This window comes from Oncorhynchus kisutch, linkage group LG6 (assembly GCF_002021735.2).
Source record: "Oncorhynchus kisutch isolate 150728-3 linkage group LG6, Okis_V2, whole genome shotgun sequence".
Lineage (NCBI taxonomy): Eukaryota > Metazoa > Chordata > Actinopteri > Salmoniformes > Salmonidae > Oncorhynchus > Oncorhynchus kisutch.
The window spans coordinates 79,386,342-79,410,246 of NC_034179.2; the positions used below are offsets into that span (position 1 = coordinate 79,386,342).

Consider the following 23,905-nt stretch of genomic DNA (forward strand, 5'->3'; position numbering starts at 1 on the left):
GTTCTGCTGCCTGCAACATCCTCTAGCATGACTGGTTTGGCGGTGGGTCAGTCATGGTGAGGGGTGGCATTTCTTTGGGGGGCAGCCCTTCATGTGCTCGCCAGAGGTAGCCTGACTGCCATTAGGTACCGAGATGAGATCATCAGACCCCTTGTGAGACCATATGCTGGTGCGGTTGGCCCTGGGTTCCTCCTAATACAAGACAATGCTAGACCTCATGTGGCTGGAGTGTGTCAGCAGTTCCTGCAAGAGGAAGGCGTTGATGCTATGGACTGGCCCGCCCGTTCCCCAGACCTGAATCCAATTGAGCACATCTGGGACATCATGTCTCGCTCCATCCACCAACGCACCACAGACTGTCCAGGAGTTGGCGGATGCTTTAGTCCAGGTCTGGAGGAGATCCCTCAGCAGACCATCCGCCACCTCATCAGGAGCATGCCCAGGCGTTTTAGGGAGGTCATACAGGCAAGTGGAGGCCATCAAAGTTGGATCAGCCTGTAGTGTGGTTTTCCACTTTAATTTTGAGTGTGACTCCAAATCCAGACCTCCATGGGTTGATCAATTTGATTTCCATTGATCATTTTTGTGTGATTTTGTTGTCAGCACATTCAACTATGTAAAGAAAAAAGTATTTAATAAAAATATTTCATTCATTCAGATCTAGGATGTTATTTTAGTGTTCCCTTAATTTTTTTGAGCAGTGTAATATTCTATATATTAGTTTATACAGGATTAAGTGTAAATGTTAGTTAATTGTAATGTCGTTAGTTATACTCCAACTTTCCCTCCATCTTGTTCCAACATCAGTTATTTTTTACATCTTTGTTCCAATTGTTTTTTTCACGAAGAGATTGTCAGTTGGATGTGGTCTATGCCAGGTTTTCCCTATCATATGAACATAATTTTCTTACTCAAATAAGATTCCCTCAAGGTTGCTCTGATGTCAAAGATTTCAAATCAAAATTTTGTGATTTGTAACTTTTTTAAGTGTGCTGTAAATTCCGAAGAGAGGTTGACAAATGTACAATGGATAGCAAATGCTGAAAAATGATCTAGGCTAAATTAGTTCAAGTTACCTGCATGAATTCAAAGTCCACATAATATGTGACAAAATTATTTAAAATATAGCACTTTCAGATTACGCCTTTGTCCGCCTCCGCTTTGACCTCTATAAAAACATCCTGATATCAAAGACCTGGAAATTCAACACCTCCATGTTATCAAATGAAGCATTCCATACATTGGTCACTTCATGGATAGACAACTACACACAAGACAAAGACTCTCCTGTTTCTCCGGCCAAATGTGAGACGCTGCCGAAGCCACCCTAAGAGGTCATCTGATTGTATATGATTCCTCAGAGAAAAAAGCAATGGAAGTACACAGGTTAGAGCTTGAGACGGAACTGGAAGTACATCTCCAGACAGCACCTCCTGGATTCAACTTAAAGCAGCTAAAGCAAAACTAAACTTGGACTATACTCTGAGAGATATTGCATACTAGAGGTCGACCGATTAATCGGAATGGCTGATTAATTAGGGCCGATTTCAAGTTTTCATAACAATTGGAAATCGGTATTTTTGGACACCGATTTTGCTGATTTTAAATTTCAATAAATTTTTACACCTTTATTTAATCTTTATTTAACTAGGCAAGTCAGTTAAGAACACATTCTTATTTTCAATGACGGCCTGGGTTAACTGCCTCGTTCAGGGGCAGAACGACAGATTTTCACTTTGTCAGCTCGGGGGACCCATTCTGGCAACCTTACAGTTAACTAGTCCAACGCTATAACCACCTGCCTCTCGTTGCACTCCACAAGGAGACTGCCTGTTACGCGAATGCAGTAAGCCAAGGTAAGTTGCTAGCTAGCATTAAACTTATCTTATAAAAAACAATCAATCAATCAATCATAATCACTAGTTAACTACACATGGTTGATATTACTAGTTTATCTAGCGTGTCCTGCGTTGCATATAATCTGACTGAGCATACAAGTATCTGAGCGGTGGTAGGCAGCAGCAGGCTCGTATGCATTCATTCAAACAGCACTTTTGTGCGTTTTGCCAGCAGCTCTTCGTTGTGCGTCAAGCATTGCGCTGTTTATGACTTCAAGCCTATCAACTCCCGAGATGAGGCTGGTATAACCGATGTGAAATGGCTAGCTAGTTAGCGGGATGCGCGCTAATAGCGTTTCAAACGTCACTCGCTCTGAGACTTGGAAGTGGTTGTTCCCATTGCTCTGCATGGGTAACGCTGCTTCGAGGGTGGCTGTTGTCATCGTGTTCCTGGTTCGAGCCCAGGGAGGAGCGAGGAGAGGGATAGAAGCTATACTGTTACACTGGCAATACTAAAGTGCCTATAAGAACATCCAGTTCCACAAAGCTTTTTGGCCACTACAAAATAATTACCATACTGCTCGACGAGACTAAACACTCTTCTTCCCAAAATAATAAAAGTGTACCAAAATTGATTTATTAGAGACAGGTACTCTTCTGATAACATTCGCCATTTTTTTGATATTATAGATAAAGTAAACACACGGAAGACCCTTGTTCTGCTGGATTCACTGGATGCTGGTTGCAAGCATCCAGTGTGAAAGGGCAGTGTGGAGTGCAATAGAGATTGCATCATCTGTTGGGGAGGTATGCAAATTGGAATGGGTCTAGGGTTTCTGGGATAATGGTGTTGATGTGAGCCATGACCAGCCTTTCAAAGCACTTCATGGCTGCAGACCTGAGGTGCTACGGGTTGGTAGTCATTTAGGCAGGTTACCTTGGTGTTCTTGGGCACAGGGACTATGGTGGTCTGCTTGAAACATGTTGGTATTACAGACTCAGATAGGGAGAGGTTGAAAATGTCAGTGAAGACACTTGCCAGCTGGTCAGCGCATGCTCGGGAGTACACATCCTGGTAATCCGTATGGCCCTGCGGCCTTGTGAATGTTGACCTGTTTAAAGGTCTTTCTCGCATCGGCTGTGAAGAGCGTGATCACACAGACGTCCGGAACAGCTGATGCTCTCATGCATATTTCAGTGTTCCTTGCCTCGAAGTGAGCATGGAAGTAATTTAGCTCGTCTGGTAGGTTCATGTCACTGGGCAGCTCGGCTGTGCTTCCCATTTTAGTCTGTAATAGTTTGCAAGCCCTGCCACATCTGATAAGCGTCGGAGCCGGTGTAGTACGATTTGATCTTAATCCTGTATTGACGCTTTGCCTGTTTGATGGTTCGTCAGGGGGCATAGTGGGATTTCTTATAAGCTTCCAGGTTAGAGTCCCGCTCCTTGAAAGCAGAATCTCTACCTGTAGCTCAGTGCGGATGTTGCCTGTAATCCATGGCTTCTGATTGGGGTATGTACGTACAGTCACTGTGGGGACGATGTCATCGATGCACTTATTGATAAAGCCAGTGACTGATGTGGTGTACTCCTCAATCTCATCGGAAGAATCCCAGAACATATTCCAGTCTGTGCTAGCAAAACAGTCCTATATTTTAGCATGTACTTCATCTGACCACTTTTTTATAGACTGAGTCACTGGTGCTTCCTGCTTTTATTTTAGCTTGTAAGCAGGAATCAGGAGGATAGAATTATGGTCAGATTTGCCAAATGAAGGGCAAGGGAGAGCTTTGTACGCGTATCTGTGTGTGGATTAAAGGTGGTCTAGAGTTTTTCTTCTCTCTGGTTTCACATTTAACATGCTGGTAGAAATGAGGTAAAGCTGATTTAAGTTTATCTGCATTAATTTCCCCAGCCACTAGGAGTGCCACCTCGGGGTGTCTTAGTGCCAGCATCGGTCTGTGGTGGTATGTAGACAGCTACAAAAAAATACAGATAGTGTGGTCTACAGCTTATCATGAGATACTCTACCTCAGGCAATCAAAACCTAGAGACTTCCTTAGATATCGTGCTCCAGATTTTGTTTACAAATATACATAGACTGCCACCCCTTGTCTTACCAGAGGCTTCTGTTCTATCCTGCCGATACAGTGTATAACCCACCAGCTGAATGTTATTCATGTTGTCGTTCGTCCACGACTCGGTGAAACATAAGATATTCGTTTTTAATGTCCCGTTAGTAGGAAATACATGCTTTTAGTTCATCCAATTAATTATCCAGCAATTGTATGTTGGCCAATAGGAGGCAGATTAGCCACTATTTGGCAGATCCTCACAAGGCACCCTGATCTCCTTCCGTAATACCTCTTCCGTCTCTTTCTCCTGCAAATGACGGGGATGAGGACTTGTTCGGGTGTCGGGAGTAAATCCCTCTCGTCCGACTCATTAAAGAAAAATTATTCATCCAATTCAAGGTGAGTAATCACTGTTCTGATGTCCAGAAGCTCTTTTTGGTCATACGAGACGGTAGCAGCAACATTATGTACTACTGGTCTGCCCAAATCAGCAACATGTTAACATGGATCACAAACAGACAAGACTCAATGTGGATTCAGATAGAGGCCCAATCTGTGGTTATGATTGTGATTTCCCCTAAGCTCAATTATATTCATTAATGACTTTAGTGATGTGGGGAACATACCCAAAACCTTTGATTTACAACACCCTAATATCATGGAAGGACTGCAAGAAATACCTTGGCATTTCCTCCCAGATATGCTCTCACTTGCCTATAGTAAACAACCCAGAATCGCCAAAAGCCCAGAGTGATGCCAACTTTAATCTTTGGCATACTCTCAGGATCAGGACCCTTTCAGACCTGTTTCACCAGAACGCAACTACATTGAAATCCTTTTAAGAGCTCTGCAGGGAATTCGATGTGCACATTTTTTGTTGTTGATACCTTCAAATTAGACACGTCATTTCCTCATTCACTTCCAAGGGGGGGTTTAGAGCTCTTCTCAATTAAGTTGAGACCCTTCTTGCTACAGCACAATCCAACAAAGGCAAAATCTCCAATATCTATAAATTCCTATACGAGATTGTGGGTTCCTCCTTACTCTTAAAATAATCTGGGAAAAGGACCTTTGTCTGATTATCAGTGATGAGTTGTGAGTGGAGGTTTGCCACAGGATATGCTGGTCCTCTACTAATACAAAAATGAAAATAAATCATTACACATTTTTGTTCAAATTGTATTACACCCCAGTGAGACTCAATAGAAAGAATACAGACAGTTTTCCTTATTGTAAAATATATACCTCTGAAAGTATAACTTATATGCATGTATTTTGGAGTTGTAGAGAGATCTGGTCATCTATACATGTACAGTTTGATATGACCTTGTGTCTCTATCTTCTTAATGTTCAGCAGGACTTTGTTCTTGATCCAGACAGAGAGAATTTGTTTAAGACTATCACATACTTTGCTATAAAATGTGTTCTCCTGCTGGGGGATTCTAATTCCTCCACCTGCATTTTAAAATGTGGCCTGACCAGATTGTTGACTTCCTTCCTCTTGAAAAGCTCACTTACGACCTCCACAAGAGACATCCCAGTTATGATAAACTCTGGTCTCCACTACTCAACTATATTTCAAATGGGACAGAGTGGATGGGGTGATTTAAGGAAATGTGTGTGTGTGTGTGTATACAGGAAGTGTAAGTTGCTCTAAAGCTAATTCTTTAATTGTTGTCTCTGCTAAAGCTGGAAATGTCTACACGATTACTGATAGTGCTGCTGCAATTTGTTTGTTTGATATTTTATTCTATAATTTGTCTGCCACATCTGTGAATATGGAATCTGTTTTGTTTGTTGATTTGAAAAACAAGAACTTAATACATCTTTAAATTATACAATTGTGATGTAGAGCAGAAATGTTGCGGGGAGCACGTGCGGTGGTTACTCATCTAGTCAGGACACTGAAAAGAGGAAGAAGGAATGCTTAGGCACTGAAAAAGGCTACCATTGATGAACTTTGATGACCCAAACCATAAATTCTGTTTAGAAAGCATTATTGTGAGGCCTGTCTAGGTATGTCACAAGTTTCTGCAGGGACTGATATCAGCATGGTTGTGTCTGCTTCAGCTGTTTTAAGGCTAGTTGTCTTGTGGTTAAAGTGCCCTTTCTAGGTGAAATATTAACGGGCTGAAGGAAATGGATGGGGATAAGTGATCTGACCTTCTGTTCACTGGTCTACCTATATGTCACGGTGTCAGCCCTACGTCTTTACTGCTAGATGGGACTGTAATAGTCCACAGCTGAGGACAGTGTTTGAATAAGATCAAGATAATGTCTTCAGTTGACCAGTGCGTTGCAACTTGGCAATGTGAGGTCAACATGTTTTTCTTTACACCCGTGCTAAACTGTCGCATGATTTCCAGGGTTCAAACTTCACTCCCTTGACCAGAGTGGGGTGTTGCGTTAAGTGAAGGGAGGATAATGTCCAGTAAACAGGAGCGTCCAGACGTACTGGCCTCTTGTGGACCCCCAAGACAACGACACCCTCTAATATTCTGTGTCTTTGCAGGTGGGCTTGGTGTACATGTTTAATCTGATCGTGGGCACGGGGGCACTGACGATGCCCAAGGCCTTTGCCCAAGCAGGTTGGGCGGTCAGCCTGGCGCTCATCTCCTTCCTGGCGTTTATGAGGCGAGTTCCTCGTAGGCTCACTGCCTTTCCATTCATTTCCACAACTGTTGCCTTTCATCCACTTCCCCAGCTCTCACTTTAGTTTAAGCACACCATAGCACAAGAGGAATTTACCATATTTAATCCTTTTCTTCCACACCTAAGGTCCTCCCAGCATCCTAAGTGGAGAGTTATTGCCCTCCCTATCAAATGGGATGCCACTGATGAGGCGTGTCAGTAATCTAGCAGGGAACAACCAGAGCAGGAGGAGTTGCAGATGAGTTGATGCACCGTGTCAGTCAGCAAGAGGAAGTTGATGATGCAGGATGTGTTTCATTAGGGTACTATATGAGGAAAAGGGGGAGACAGTGGACACACAGAGATACAGAACAGAGGCCAGTACTTTAGCTTTGTGATGTGGATTTAAACATACACTGTGCCTTTTAACAGTTTCATCTTTTTATATTGCTTTGTTTTTGGATAGTTGAGATCTAGTGATCCTATTTTGTCACCAAGGATAGTGTGCAGTTAGGCAAGGTCACAGACTACAACAAATACAACACAATGATATTCTGTGACAGTTGTTGACAATGGGTCATAAAATTCTACGTTTGTATAAAATTGTTATGCTCGGTATATAATATGTATATATAATAATATATATTTTTCTGAACCCACTTTGTTTAATTTTCATCAGTTACATGACCACTACGTTTGTGATCGAGGCCATGGCAGCAGCCAACGCTCAGCTGCGTTGGAAGAGGAGGGAGCAGGAGGAGGTGAGTTAGCACATATAAATAACCAACAGGTGGAAGTAATGGAGGAAGAGTGATAGTCGACACTCATACATACTGTCTTTTCCAGTGATCCCTACTCATCAAGTGAAGGCCCAGATTTGCTAGTTCACTACCCCTTAAACCGCAACACCTTTACGGGAAGAATAACCTCAAGGCGCTCAATAGACCATTAAAGAATAATATGGGGAATGGAGCACTTGCCACTCCCACAAATGTGTGATTAAACAAGCCTTGTAGTGTCCTCTACTGACTCACTGGGGGGGCAGTTTAGTTTTTAATCATTGTTACTTTAGTCATTTTAAATACTAAGAGAAAGTAATCTCGTGCAGAGATTGATGGAGCTGGTGGAGTTCATTTTCTTTTTTTACAGAAAAGCAGCAAGTCATTTTGCCTAATGGCCAAGGTTTCCGCTGGAGGAGTTATGAGCGTAAGGACAATGGGTCTGGCTTTGACAGAGCCCCAAACCCCATGGCCTTGATTCATGGATCACTTAGTCTTCCTCCAACATTTCCTCCCACATAATGGGAGAAGGGAGGCACAGAGTGGGAATGTTTACCCTTGAACATTCTTTATTTCTTTCCGCTCGAATGAAGCACATAAAAAAAATTAAGCCGTTCCTTTAAAGTGATATACTGGCTAACATTTTCTGAGAAAGTCCCATAAAATTGTATTAGTTTGAATTGGGGGGGGGGGGGGGGGGAGGGGGACTGACTGCATCTCTCGGATGTGACAGAGAAATAGGATAGATCTGCTCTTTTGACTCAGCCAAGGACACATCTGACACTTTGATGTTAGATGCTCTGTTTCTGTTGCTGGCATATTCTCTTCCAGTCAGCCACCCACTTCTTAGTCTCTCCCACACCCTGCCCAACCAGCTGTAGCTGCTCTTGTTAATTCAACTGATAATGACATCCTCAATGTCGATTGTAATTGAGCATTAATTAATATGAATTTGTAGTGAATTTGGTAGATGAAGAGTTATGGGAGGGCGTCAGATAGGCGCTCATATCTATTGTATATGAGGGGGACAGCTCCCTCATCCTCCCCAGCATATCCCAGCTGTTCCAGACAATTTCCAGATGCTGCTCCCCTCCACGTTACATGTCCAGCAAATAAAACACAGTGTTAATAAGGTTGTAAACTGACTGTTGTTGGCACTGAGCATTAGGACTTGTAGATTAGGAGTGAAGTCAGTGTTGGGTGGAGGCAGGCTGGTTATCCTCTTTCCATCACCCTCATCTTCAGGTCCAAGACAATGACTCCACTTCTGATTATTCGGATGATGATGTCCGGGGACGATCAGAGCCAGAGACGAGGCCCATTTTGTCAGTCCGTGAGTATAGTGTTCCTCTCATCCCTCCTGAAGACTAGACACACTGCTAAGGTCGTGTTAAGAATGTGTTGAAAATAAGGTACACTACATGGCCAAAAGTATGTGGACATCTGCTCGAACATCTCATTCCAAAATCATGGGCATTAATATGGGTTTGGTCACCCCCTTTGCTGCTATAATACCCTCCACTCTTTTGGGAAGGATTTACACTAGATGTTGGAACATTGTTACAGGGACTTGCTTCCATTCAGCCATGAGCATTAGTGAGGTCAGGCACGGATTTTGGGAGATTAGGCCTGACTCAGTCATTTCAATTAATCTCAAAGTTGTTTGATGGGGTTGAGGTCAGGGCTCTGTTGCAGACCAGTCAAGTTCTAACACACCGATCTCGACAAACCATTTCTGTATGGACCTTGCTTTGTGCATTTGGGGGCATTGTCCTGCTGAAACAGGATTGGGCCTTCCCCAAACTGTTGCCGCAAAGTTGGAAGCACTGAATCGTCTAGAATTGTATTGTATGCTGTAGCGTCAATATTTCCCTTCACTGGAACTAAGGGGCCTAGACTAATTGAACCATGAAAAACATCCCCAGACCATTATTTCTCCTCCACCAAACTTTACAGTTGGCACTATGCATTTGGGCAGGTAGTGTGCTCCTGGCATCTGCCAAATCCAGATTCGTCTGTTGGACTGCCAGATAGTGATGTGTGATTGATTCATCACTCCAGAGAATGCGTTTCCACTGCTCCAGAGTCCAATGTCGGCAAGCTTTACACCACTCCAGCCGACGCTTGGCACTGCGCATGGTGATGTTAGGCTTGTGTTAGGCTGCTCGACCATGGAAACCCATTTCATGAAGCTCCCAACGAACAGTTCTTATGCTGACGTTGCTTCCAGAAGCAGTTTGGAACTCCAAAGTGAGTGTTGCCACCAAGGACAGACTATTTTTACGCGCAATGACTATTTTTACGCGCTTCGTGGCTGAGCCGTTGTAGCTCCTAGACGTTTCCACTTCACAATAACAGCACTTGCAGTTGACCGGTGCAGCTCTAGAAAGGCAGAAATTTGACAAACTGACATGTTGGAAAGGTGGCATCCTATGACGGCGCCACGTTAAAATGGACACCCTTCAAATTAGTGGATTTGACACAAAGCTTGATTTTAGAAGAGCTCAGTACGAGCCATTCTAGTGCCAATGTTTGTCTATGGCGATTGCATGAATATGTGCTCAATTTTAGACACCTGTTAGCATGGCTGAAATTGCCAAATCCGCTAATTTGATGGGTGTCCACATACGTCTGGCCATGTAGTTTATATGTGAAAACATTGAGTCTTGTGGAGAATTCGGAATTCTCTTTTTTGTCATCCCTCCTTTTTGAAGGTCTCAATTCTTAAGCATATGTTGATTATGACATAATCAGATCAATCATAAATTGTATGTATCCTCCATGTCATTGGTTAATGTCTATGTTTTATAGAAGGAAGGAATGACTCGGATTGGAATGACTCACCACTGCGTTCTCATGTCTATGCATTATCACAGAGCGAACAGGAGGAGGACACGTTGATCACTTTGACATTGTGGAGAGGGTAGAGATGGGTCAAATGGCCTCCATGTTCTTCAACAAAGGTAAGAGCCTATTCTCATTCAGTACTTTGAGGGGATAGGATGAACCCACATTCCGTTATTGAATGAAGTGCTGCTGATGCCGCTATGTGCAGGGCATTGTAAAACCTGTCCTCCTTGTCTAACAACTATCTGGAGTCTTGAAGGTTGTGGGATAATTTGGGGAAAGTTTCTTAACCTTTAAATGGGAATCATTGTTAGATTCCAAATGTGAGGCTGTTAGCTCTCTAATGGGGTGTAATTGTACACTTGAGTGTAGAAAACATTAAGAACACCTTCCTAATAGTGAGTTGCACCCCCTTTTGCCCTACTATGGAGGTGCCACAGGGTTCAATTCTCGGGCCGACTCTTTTCTCTGTGTATATCAATGATGTTGCTCTTGCTGCGGGCGACTCCCTGATCCACCTCTACGCAGACGACACCATTCTATATACTTTCGGCCCGTCTTTGGACACTGTGCTATCTAACCTCCAAACAAGCTTCAATGCCATACAACACTCCTTCCGTGGCCTCCAACTGCTCTTAAACGCTAGTAAAACCAAATGCATGCTTTTCAACCGGTCGCTGCCTGCACCCGCATGCCCGACTAGCATCACCACCCTGGATGGTTCCGACCTAGAATATGTGGACGTCTATAAGTACCTAGGTGTCTGGCTAGACTGCAAACTCTCCTTCCAGACTCATATCAAACATCTCCAATCGAAAATCAAATCAAGAGTCGGCTTTCTATTCCGCAACAAAGCCTCCTTCACTCACGCCGCCAAGCTTACCCTAGTAAAACTGACTATCCTACCGATCCTCGACTTCGGCGATGTCATCTACAAAATGGCTTCCAACACTACTCAGCAAACTGGATGCAGTCTATCACAGTGACATCCGTTTTGTCACTAAAGCACCTTATACCACCCACCACTGCGACTTGTATGCTCTAGTCGGCTGGCCCTCGCTACATATTCGTCGCAAGACCCACTGGCTCCAGGTCATCTACAAGTCCATGCTAGGTAAAGCTCCGCCTTATCTCAGCTCACTGGTCACGATGGCAACACCCATCCGTAGCACGCGCTCCAGCAGGTGTATCTCACTGATCATCCCTAAAGCCAACACCTCATTTGGCCGCCTTTCCTTCCAGTTCTCTGCTGCCTGTGACTGGAACGAATTGCAAAAATCGCTGAAGTTGGAGACTTTTATCTCCCTCACCAACTTCAAACATCAGCTATCTGAGCAGCTAACCGATCGCTGCAGCTGTACATAGTCTATTGGTAAATAGCCCACCCTTTTTCACCTACCTCATCCCCATACTGTTTTTATTTATTTACTTTTCTGCTCTTTTGCACACCAATATCTCTACCTGTACATGACCATCTGATCATTCATCACTCCAGTGTTAATCTGCAAAATTGTAATTATTTGCCTACCTCATGCCTTTTGCACATTGTATATAGACTCCCCCTTTGTTTTCTACTGTGTTATTGACTTGTTAATTGTTTACTCCATGTGTAACTCTTTGTTGTCTGCTCACACTGCTATGCTTTATCTTGGCCAGGTCGCAGTTGCAAATGAGAACTTGTTCTCAACTAGCCTACCTGGTTAAATAAAGGTGAAATAAAAAAATAAAAACAAGGTGTGGAAAGCATTCCACAGGGATGCTGGCCCATGTTGACTCCAATGCTTCCCACAGTTGTGTCCAGTTGGCTGGTAGAAGATCTCTACTAGTAGCATCGTTCCATCTCATCCCACAGATGCTGAATTGGATTGAGATCTGGTGACTGGGTAGGCCACTGCAGTAAGCTGAATTCACTGTCATGTTCGTGGAACCATTCCTGGACAATCCTAACCTTGTGCCATTGGGTATTATCCTGATAATAAAAAATAAAATTGCAGATGGATACACTGCTGCCATGAAGGGATGCACCTGACTGGCAATAATGTTCAGATATCTTGTGGCATTCAAATGTTCCTCCATTTTTATCAAGGGGCCCAATGTATGCCATGAAAACACACCCCACACCATTATACTACCACAACCACCACCAGCTTGCAATGTTGACACACAGCATGATGGATGCATGTACTCGTGGTTTTCTCCATTCCCTAGTCCTCCCATCACCAAGAACCGGGGTTCTTCAGATCAGGCAATGTTTTTCCAGTTTTCCAGTTTCCATTGTTTTTGCTCCTTAACCCACTGCAATCGCAGTTTCTTGTTTTTTGCTGAAAGAAGTGGAACTCTGTAAGGTGGTTGGCTGCCATACCCCATTTGTGTCAAGGTACGACTAGTTGTGCATTATTTTATGGGTCTTTGGGCACCAATGTTGTACTAGACTATCAGTTGACTTAACTGTAGCCCGTCTGTTGCACTGCACAATTTGTCAGCCTCCTCTGTCCTCTTTCATCAATGATCCGTTTTCGACCACTGGCCTGCTATTGGCTGGATGTCGTTTGGGTGGTGGATCATTCTTGATTCACACAGGAATCTGTTGAGCGTGAAAAACCCAGCAGCGTTGCAGTTCTTGATACATACCTGCTGCGCCTGGCCCCTACTACCAAACCCCATTCAAAGGCACTTCAATATTTTGTCTTGCCCATTCACCCTCTGAATGGCACACATACACAATCCATGTCTCAAATGTCTCAAGGCTTAAAAATCTTTCTTTAACCTGTCTCCTCCCCTTCATTTACACTGGTTGAAGTGGATTTACAGGTGACATCAATAATGGATCACAGCTTTCACCTGGTCAGTCTATGTCATGGAAACAGCAGGTGTTCCTTAATGTTTGGTACCCTCAGTGTATATGGATAAATGGTTGTATTTCCCAGGCCATCACACTGCTGCTGTTTTAGTCTCCCCAGCTGTGTGTGGGGGCCTCCTGCAGGCTGCACTAGCGGCGGTGAACATGTTAAAGCCTCTGCAGCCTGAGTGATGAGCTAATTGAAAGCAGAATCATGTTCACCTTGAACCAGAAACAGAACAACCTTGCTGATTTACATTACTCACCTACGTCAGAGTAGACACTCCTCGGTGTGCTGGGCCCGCTCACTACCCCCTCCCCACCTTCTCCTCCTCTGCTGGCAGGTCGGCCTGTTTCTCAAGTAGTATTAACCAGGTAGGTGACTCAACAGTCTGCAGCATACGCACCTGCAGCGCCAATACTTCAACAGCATCGCTTTTGTCATCTCTGATAACAATGTCAAACCGTTCTGCTTCACTCTGACAATGTCATCTGTGTGCAGATCTCTTCCTGTGTTGTGATCCGGCTCTGGCCACTAGGTGGTGCACTTGGCACACTCGCACACAAAATGATTCAGTGACTCACACAAAGCCAGGCAGGCATGCAACATGCTGTTAGAAAAGCAGCGTGTTGTTCCCTTGTGGAACACTTCGGCTGCAGTCTCTTCTTTCTCTCAGCCCTATTAAAGTTGATGTGTTAAAACACTCTTTGGTGATGACCTCTCCCTGTGTGTGTCTGGTGTGGTGTTGTCCTCGGCTGCAGGTAAGGGTGAGGCACCACGGGGAAGTATTGATCGGTGGCAGAGATAAGAGTCCCCTCTATCTCTCTGTGTGATGTGGGAGTGCTGCCCAGTGACTCTAATCAGAAATGAATTAGATGGGTGCTGGGCCCAGCGCGCATGAGAGAGGAGTGAGAGATGCAGCTCTTTGTCTCAGCTCAATGGCGCTCCAGCATAATGGAAGTCTCGTTTGTCTCTCTACCCAGATCTCCGCTGATATGAACTCTTCTTTGTTTTAATTAGTGCTGGGAGGTAATATAGGATTAGTGGTATGTCTGATCAGGGAGTTTTACTGGTGTGGTAAAGCTGTCAGGCATTAAAACAAAATCTCTTGTTTTTTGTTGAGGGATTGGATAGGATAGTGGAGTGTTTTTGAATATGTTGTTGGAGTTAATGGGCTGGCTGAGGCCTGCGGTGGGGAAGGGCAGCTCACAGCCAATCAGCTGGCCTCTTGAATCCTTACTACCTCGGCCCAGGTTCTGGTTATTGATGGGACTGTTTGAACACACTGGGCACCACTGGCAGCAGAGCAAGCTTGGAATAAGGCCATAGGTATCGGCCCTGCCGGTACTGACAGGAATTTTGATGCGGGCTGTTTTATCAGCGGAGCAGCGAGGAGAGTGCCTGTAGGGTTACTGTAACTTTCCTCATCCACAATTTGCAAGTTGATTAGAAGACGACTTTGGCTAATATCACAAAGGGGGGTGAACAACAGAGGCTGGTCTGTGTGCTCCTGCTCCCATCTCAGCCCGCCGTCCCTTTAGGTAGAAAAGGCAGTAGAAGTGATGTATGGGGATATGGATGGTGTGCAAACAGAGGGAGAAAGTACAGGCTCTATAACATGGACCACCCTATACCCTTGACTTATAGAGACCATGGAGAGGAATACTAATCCAGTCTCCTTTATTACAGACCCCAGCTTTAATGAGTACCTAACACCGACGCATACATTTTCTATACTTGAATGACTTTTCTTAAATGTCATACTTGTACGCTATGAGGGGCACTGACAAAAGGAAAATGGGGAGCAGCGCTGCCACTAAGAAGATAAATGGACATGTTTATGTCAGCCCCCCTCCCACCACCCCAATTACATAAGCCTCAACTAAAATAGTTTTCAAGTCTCTATTGTATATGAACATAAAGGATGCGCTTTCCTTTTCAGAGGGCCTGCTGCTATTACTGCTCAACTCTATGATTACCCGAGATCCAGATCAATATCCCAAGTTTTAGCACAGAGAATACATTTCACTCAATGAAAGCCCATTGGGGTTTCAAAATCAAACCTAAGGAAAGTAATTTCTGTTGCATCCAACAAACTGCCTTTAGTTGTCAGGCTCTCCTATTCACGTTCCTGCCTGATGAAGCTCCACGATAGCAGAGCGGAGCCCAGTACAGCTGTGGCTTCCAGCGTGGTTGGCATTCAACAAAATGGCTGTGGATGTTGGAAGGAAGCTACTTCCTAACGTACCTCTTCTTCTGGGAACCACTCCTTCCTCCTCCAGATCCAGCTAGAGAGGCTATCAGAGCCTCTGTCAGTCTGCAACAGTGGGGTGATGGATAGTGACGTGTGTCCATGCCGCTAGGGGACTGAGTGGAGCTCCTAGGTGAAGAGTCATTTGCAGCAGCAGCGTGTGAGCCTCTGGCCGTGGGTAATGGGGAGGTATTAGTGACAGAGCCTGGCAGGGCAGCATCCTCTTGGTCATGCTGGGTCCTCACCTAGCTATCGCTCACTGACAGGGGCAGCCCTGATTCCCCCTATCTGAGGCAAATGCTCTAACAGGCTTCCTTTCCATAGGGCCAGATGGAGACATGCAGGAATGGTAGAGCGTACTGTACAGTGCTAACCTCTGAAAGTGGGTTGTCGGAGAGGAGGTGAAATGGAATGTGTAGAATTGATGCAGAGAGAATCGAGAGAGAATCGAGTCCCCCCACCAACCTGTGAGATACTTTCATACTGTAATCAGTGTGCAGATCAATACTGATAGGTACAGTATAGTGTAATCACACACACTGGCGTCTTCTTGAGTTATCAGTGTTTATTTTCCCCAGCCTGTGTTTTATGACCTCAGTGCACCACTGCACAATGTTGTGATCAGATGGTCCTGTAAGAGAACAAACACAACTTGGCTACAGTACTTTAGCACCACATTGTCCTCAATGGCGGTAAGATGGGTGGTGGTGCTAGCTAGGTAAATGTTTGCGGTCATCGCCCTTTCCCACAGAATTTACCTGCTGTTAGACTCTCCATCTAACTCAAACAGGGCTGCAGAAACTTAGTGTAGCAACTGTAATATAGCTTCATATCATAATGCAGTCTACTGTAAGTGTCCATCAATCCCTGCCATAAGACAGGTGATGACTGTTTTACAACTACATGGGCTTATCTGGCTGTTGGACCAGCTAGTCCTCTTCCATATCCCTTTTCTTGTTTACCTCAGCTCGGCTGTGTGATGGGCAGCAGAAGGTTGCCATTCGTCCCTTTACTCTCAGATCAGATGAATCAATTTAGCCCTGTAAAACTATAAACCCCTCACTTTTTATTGATTTTTAATGGACTCCACACTCTAATTTCCCTGTCAGTAATGAATTGGCTGCCAGGACCAGTAGGACACAGGAGCCTCCCACACGAGAACTCCAGTGTATGATGGATGCCTGGCACAACATGGCTATCGGTCTCCCGTTGTTGAAAGCTCTCAATCTCCCCTCGTGCCAGCTTGGATGGGCCAGTAGTGTGTGGGGGATGTAATGAGGAGAATTTTCATCATGAAGTGATTACTTTCTTAATTAGTGTGATTAATATTCTTCCGGAGGAGCGGAGAAATGTGCTGCTGTAGTTGTGGCTGCCATCCCGGAGGGAGAAGCAGGGGATTGATGGAGGAGTGGAGGTGTAGAGACGGAGGAGATTGCCTCTGATGGAGACTGCACGTTTAGCGGTTGAAGTTTGACACAAGTTGCATTGACCATGTTTCATAATCAGGCATCTGACGGCTGTTAGGCAGATTCTCTCGGAGATATGATGAATTGATAACACAGTCATATACACTAGAAATATATAATGTATGACATTGTATGTATAGATCCAGGTATAATCTGCTCATGTCTTAACCCTTTGGTTTTGTCTTTTAGTTGGTGTCAACATGTTCTACATCTGCATGGTAGTCTACCTGTACGGAGACCTGGCCATCTATGCTGCTGCTGTGCCCATATCACTAATGGAAGTAGCCTGGTAAGACCAGCCAGCCAGCTTGCTGCTGATTCATTACATTCATGGGTTTCTTATTTGGGGGTGTTATTTCAAGCAACTTTATGACTAATGTGGGTGCAGCTGACTTTCCCAAGTACTTGCAGCATTTACGTTTGGCAGGACAAAGCATATCCCTTTCTCTCAGTTCTGTTTTTATCTCTGCACTTTGGCTGTTCCCTGACCTTCTGCCTCAGTAAAACTTTCTGATGAGGGGGCCTTTAGCCTTCCTGACCTCCCACCAGTGCTCTTGGCATTTACTTTTTGTTGACTGGCTCCCAGACAGGTTTTTATTGCAAGTTTCCTCCACTGGCCCGGTGGGGCTGGGTGAATATCACATATTCCATATGGTTCCAGTCTCAGACAGTATGACTTAGCCTCCCTCCTGATCTAAGGGAGGCTCTTCTCTAGAGAAACTATTGTTCTGGTGAGACCACCTTAACCGTCAGGATCACAATTCAATTTGGTGTAGCTTTATGACAGAAAGATGATTGACTTTCTCATGGTGTACCAAAAAGTACAATTTCAAAAAAGGACCGCCGCTCCAAAAACTAAAGCGCTCTCCCATTTTGCCCAAATGACGTTAGATTATCAGTGACTTTTTAAGGTTTCAGTGAGCCCTGGGAGTGCCATATAGGGGTATCTTATGAACATAATGTGGTGAGGATGAGATCCTTAAAAAATGTATAGAGATACTTAGTTTTTAAAGGTGAAGGTGAGTGAATACATTTCAATTCAAGATTACAATTGAACCACTTACCACATCAGAGGAAGTTCTATTAACAAATCAATCTAGTAGCATAAAAAGATATAAGTTTGTCCCTCGGACTCAGCGGGGTCGAAAAGTCCCGTGGTAACATTCTTGCCAAAATGTGAGGCGGAACAGAAACTTAAAAAGGAATTACCCTATGGCACAGACCGGAGCTCCCCGCTCGACTGGCTCTGCCACTGAGGAGAGCCAGGCGATTGAGATCGTAGAGCGGTATCTCTTTGTAAAGCCTTGCCGCAGCACACTTCTCGGTGGCAGAGGCAGATTCTAATGATTTATGTCCCATAATTGATGCTCAGTCTGCCGCACCTTGTTGGCAGCACTGAAAGGGTTTTGTGATTGCCTCAGAATGACAATATGTCATTTTCCACCAGGAAGACTGGATCATCACTTCAACTCAGTAAAGTCTTGTGCAGTGATATAACTTTTACTGATACTTTTCTTTAACTGATAATCTAACCGCTCAGAGGTAGTAGGAACTGGCCTCACTGATAATCTAACCGCTCAGAGGTAGTAGGAACTGGCCTCACTGATAATCTAACCGCTCCAAGATAGTAGGAACTGGCCTCACTGATAATCTAACCGCTCCGAGCTAGAAGAAACTGGCCTCACTGATAATCTAACCGTTCAGAGGTAGAAGGAACTGACCTCCCTGATAATCTAACTGCTCCGAGCTAGAAGAAACTGGCCTCACTGATAATCTAACCGCTCAGAGGTAGTAGGAACTGGCCTCACTGATAATCTAACCGCTCAGAGGTAGTAGGAACTGGCCTCACTGATAATCTAACCGCTCCGAGGTAGAAGGAACTGACCTCCCTGATAATCTAACCACTCCGAGGTAGAAGGAACTGACCTCCCTGATAATCTAACCGCTCCAAGGTAGAAGGAACTGACCTCCCTGATAATCTAACCGCTCCGAGGTAGAAGGAACTGACCTCCCTGATAATCTAACCGCTCCGAGGAAGGAACTGACAAGTCTGCAAAGTTTTAGTAATTCTGCCCTGTCATATTTAATCTTTTATCATTGTTTCATGTTCTTTTGCAACATTGTAAACTAGTCTTTCCTGTCGTATGTTATCCTTGGACTGATTTGATCTGTTAATGAAGGGACCTGTAATGATCACCAGTCTGTCTGTTCTCTCTGTAGTGGTAACCACTCATGCAGTGCTGGCAGTGTGAAATACGACGACACCGACTTGTGCTGGGGGCCTGTCACCAGGAAAGATGCCTACAAGGTGTTTCTGGTGAGTACATACTGCACCCCTGTTTCTCACCCCTGTCCTTCGACCCTCGTCCCAAAGGCCCCTGGAGGACACATGGTGTACCACACCTCTCTCTGTCAGCCCCTGCCATCGTGACTGAGCCCCAATGTGCCAACCCCTGTCTGTGTTAGTGTCAGCCTCAGCCCAGAGAGCCCCTTCCAGTTCGGTCTCCCTCTCACGCCTCCCCTCCCGCAGCCAAGTGTGTGTGCCCTTGAAGTCTTAAGAGAGCGAAACTCCTGCGATTTCCACTTTTGCTTTAACTTTGCCGGCCGACAGTGATAGATGTGCTGATCTCCTCCTGTAATATTTCCCCCCTCCACTGTTCTCCCTCCACCCTCACTCCTCTCTCCACCCTCACTCATTTTCAACACAACGAGCATACCCAAACAATTCTCCAATAAATGCATTGTTGTTTTTTATCTCGTCTGGATAAGCCTCTTACATCATGTCAACGAATTGAAATTATGCTGATTTATAATCTCCTGTATTTTTTGTTTACCTTGCAGTTTCACAAAGTTTCCTTTTAGGGAAAGAGACATTTCCACCTCTGTGTTAATTAATCTAACGTATTGCTTCTTATTATAATAGATGTTGAGGAGATGTCTGCTTGGTAATATGTTTTAAGAAATTGACCGTATTTGACACAAAGTCAACTGTTCTCTGGTGTTTCTTGAAGAAGTTGTCTCCTGTTATTAGTTTTGGTCTCTCCTGCGTACAGGCATTTGGACTTCTAGGGGCTTAGTTGTATTTTCTCCCATTTCCTTCTCCATGAAACCTTATTAGATTTCTTCCCATGGTGGACTCGTCCTTAAATAAATAATTGGGCTTTGATAAAACATTCATCAGCTTCTGTTAGCACACAGGGAGTGGAGTGTTTTCCTTCTCCTCAGCCCCCCTTTGTCTTTGACGTGCCTGGGTCAAACGCTCTGGCCCCTTAGCCACTGCCCACCACTCCCCATGATCACTTTAAATAATTGATTGACTATTCCTTTTAAGCCCAGCCGCTCTCCATACACCGCTCTGTCCTGCCCAATGGAAATACCTCTCCTCTCCCACCTACGCTATGCCTGCTTATGCCCTCTGACATGTCTCTGCCCCACCCCAAAGACCAAGGTGCCCTTCGTCCTAATGATGGGTCTATCTAGGCACAATGTCCACAACATCTAGAGTCTTTGCCATCTGGAGTCATTATGCAGCCCAGTATTTTCCCTTTTCTTTACAACGTCCATATCATTTCACTGGAAGGCTTCAAGCTCCAAACTAAGTGACCTGCTTTCTCACCCTACTGCCAGCCTCTTTATGAACTGAGTGAGTCAGAGGGTGCTTTAGTATTGACTCCTATTATAATATGCTTAATCAGACTTTGGAAAACATTGGAACAGTTGTCAGAAAGGCTGACAATACGGCATTGGGAAATGCTTAATTATTTTGTTTCGGTTTAGCTAAAGAATTCAAATGAGCCTATTCATTTATTATGCCGTCCCATTCTTTGAGTGTTTGAAAAAGGCATTACAAAAAGAACCATAATTACAATTCCTAATTACTTTTTTTGTTATGGTTATGCAATTAGTTTGGCTTAGTTTTGAGCCTCTAAGAGGGTGTTGGCATTAGCAAACACACTGCGTTCAATATGTTAGCTTTAGTTGCTGCTCAGTTGTTGTATACCAATGGAATTGCTCAAAGCTGGTCTTTGAACTATGTTCAGGAGGTTCTCTGTATTTCAGTCGTCATTACATTCTATCTGTTAATGGCCCTTCTCCTGTCCTCATCAACAACATTTATCTCCTCACCATCACACCTTTTAAACGTCAAATTCGTGTAGTCTCTCCTGGCAACAGATTGTCAGTTAATCCTCCATTTGTACCTTGACCAGGCATTTGTAGCTCCCAGTTTTATAGGTGTCATTGATAAGGGTCTTTAATCCCTTGCTATGGTATTATCTGTTTCCTTAAGGGATTTTACTGTGGTAACTGCTCTGTGTACCATACTTATTCATCTAAAATAATCAATAGTGTGTGTAATGTGTATGTTGTGGTTTTGTGCTAAGCACTAACACAACCTGAACTTCCTCAGTTGGGTGCGTATTTGGTCTGCCTGGGCTGCCGTACTGTGTAGGGCACCACTGGCTGCCACAGGGGGAGTGGGATTGATGTCGGACACATTAGTCCAGCCACAGCGTTATTAGGGTTTAGAAAAGGAAGCAAGGAAAGATTAAAGGGCAGCCCGATTACAGCATAACGGTGCACAGCTGTAATCCCTGTGTGGGTGGCTGTTTGAGAGAGAAGGAAAGAGAGACTGATAGAGTGAAAGAGAAGGAGAGAGCATGATGTAGAGAACTCAGGCTGTCACAGACAGAAGTAGGGTTGATGGAGTGGTTCCTCCAGGGGGCTTTCTACCCTCTGCACCCTCAAGAATGGACTGTTGTCCATACAGACAGGCTTAAGAGCTTTTTTTCACCTGCCCTGTACTGTGTTGGTCTGAAAGTCACAACCCTGGGCATTGCGTGTTTCAGACCACCGGCCTCAATCATCAGACCAGGTTTTTATACATGCCACCCACATATCAGTGGTCTGCCCGGCCAGACCGTTCTAATCGTCATCAACTGAGCCACAAGCTAGTCTTATTCTAGATCTCGTTGGTCGATTTGAATGTCCTAGTCCCTTTATCAGAACAAGATACAAGACACATTTCAGTTGAAGGCATTCAGTTTTACAACTGACTAGGTATCCCCCTTTCCCTTACATTACCAAAACTGTGGACACCTGCTCATCGAACATCTCATTCCAAAATCATGGTCTACGCACTTCTGCACTCTGCGGTCCCATTCTGTGAGCTTGTGTGACCTACCACTTTGCGGCTGAGTCATTGTTGCTCCTAGACGTTTCCACTTCACAATAATATAACTTACAGTTGATCAGGGCAGCACTAACAGGGCAGAATTTTGACGTACTGATTTGTTGGAAAGGTGACATCCAATGACGGTGCCACGTTGAAAGTCACTGAACTCTTCAGTACGGGCCAATGTTTGTCCATGGGTGTTGCATGGTTGTGTGCTCGATTTTATACACCTGTCAGCAACAGGTGTGGTTGAAATAGCCAAATCGACTCATTTGAAGGGGTGTCCACACACTTGTGTCTGTGTGTATATATAGTGTACCTCACATTATGCTTGTAGATCTCTCATTTCATTTGTCATTTTTCCTCAGACAGTTGCCCCACGGTGGTTGCAGCAGTGTTTGTTGTGCTTGGACAACAGATTGTAGGTTATTTTTAGTATGTGACAGAACAGCTGTCCCAGTTCAGAAAAGTAGTTCTGCTCTAATAGCAGACCCACAAGGCTCTGGGGATCAGCACAGAGAAGGGGAGAGAGGTGAGAAAAACACTGACCAAATCAAGGATCCTTTATTATATAGGAGGGACTATTTTGATAACTGCTGTCAATAGATTTCTTCAGCTTATCTGAACAATTGTGAAGAAGCTACCGTCTTCACAGCCTGTCTAGGGCTGGGAATTTCCACGGACCTCAAGATGTTATCACGATACTTAGGTGCCAATATGATATGTATTGTGATTCTATGTGTATTTAAATTCGATAATGCTGCAGAGAGACGAGAGCATGAGAAAATTAGTTTTGATCAGTCATGGAAATAAGTGCTAAAAACATTTTGGCTCACTATTTAAAAAGATGGAGAACAAGCTGTAGGATGAAAAATGCCGGAGTTTGGACTCGGGTACAGCCGACTTGCTATTATATATATATATATATGTCACACACAGTTGAAGTCGGAAGTTTACATACACCTTAGCCAAATACATTTAAACTTTTTCATAATTCCTGACATTTAATCTTCGTAAAAATTACCTGTTTTAGGTCAGTTAGGATCACCACTTTATTTTAAGAATGTGAAATGTCAGAATAATAGTAGAGTGATTTATTTCAGCTTTTATTTCTTTCATCACATTCCCAGTGGGTCAGAAGTTTGCATACACTCAGTTACTATTTCATAGCATTTCCTTTAAACTTGGGTCAAATGTGTCGGGTAGCCTTCCACAAGCTTCCCACGATAAGTTGGAAGAATTTTGGCCCATTTCTCCTGACAGAACTGAGTCAGGTTTGTAGATCTCCTTGCTCGCACACGCTTTTTCAGTTTTGCCCACAAATTATCTATGGGATTGAGGTCAGGGCTTTGTGATGGCCACTCCAATACCTTGACTTTGTTTGTTTGTCCTTAAGCCACTTTGCCACATCTTTGGAAGTATGGTTGTGGTCATTGTCCATTTGGAAGACCCATTTGCGACCAAGCTTCAACTTCCTGACTGATGTCTTGAGATGTTGCTTCACTATATCCACCTCATTTCCTATCCTCATGATGCCATCTATTTTGTGAAGTGCACGAGTCCCTCCTGCAGCAAAGCACCGCCACAACATGATGCTGCCACCCCTGTGCTTCACGGTTGGGATGGTGTGCTTGGGCTTGCAAGCCTCCCTCTTTTTCCTCCAAATGTAACGATGGTCATTATGGCCAAACAGTTCTGTTTTTGTTTCATCAGACCAGAGGACATTTCTCCAAAAAGTACGATCTTGTCGATATAGGACTCATTTTACTGTGGATATAGATACTTTTGTACCTGTTTCCTCCATTTCTTCACAAGATCCTTTGCTGTTGTTCTAGGATGGATTTGCACTTTTCGCACCAAAGTATGTTCATCTCTGAAACAGAAATACTCATCATAAATTTTGATGAAAGATACATGTTTTACATAGAATTAAAGATGAACTTGTTCTTATTGCAACCGCTGTGTCAGATTTCAAAAAAGCTTTACGGCAAAAGCACAATATTCAAT

General features: G+C 44.2%; 1 protein-coding gene across 1 annotated transcript in view; it reads left to right on the forward strand.

Annotated features, from left to right (window-relative positions):
* Positions 1 to 23,905, forward strand: part of LOC109893561 (transmembrane protein 104) — a 77,055-nt gene that overhangs the window by 2,304 nt on the left and 50,846 nt on the right. Inside the window, exons 3-8 of the mRNA XM_031827797.1 lie at positions 6,424 to 6,545; positions 7,222 to 7,303; positions 8,567 to 8,654; positions 10,198 to 10,284; positions 16,915 to 17,014; positions 18,946 to 19,042. Of these exons, the coding sequence (XP_031683657.1) occupies positions 6,424 to 6,545; positions 7,222 to 7,303; positions 8,567 to 8,654; positions 10,198 to 10,284; positions 16,915 to 17,014; positions 18,946 to 19,042 (576 nt within the window). The remainder of the gene's footprint in view (positions 1 to 6,423; positions 6,546 to 7,221; positions 7,304 to 8,566; positions 8,655 to 10,197; positions 10,285 to 16,914; positions 17,015 to 18,945; positions 19,043 to 23,905) is intronic.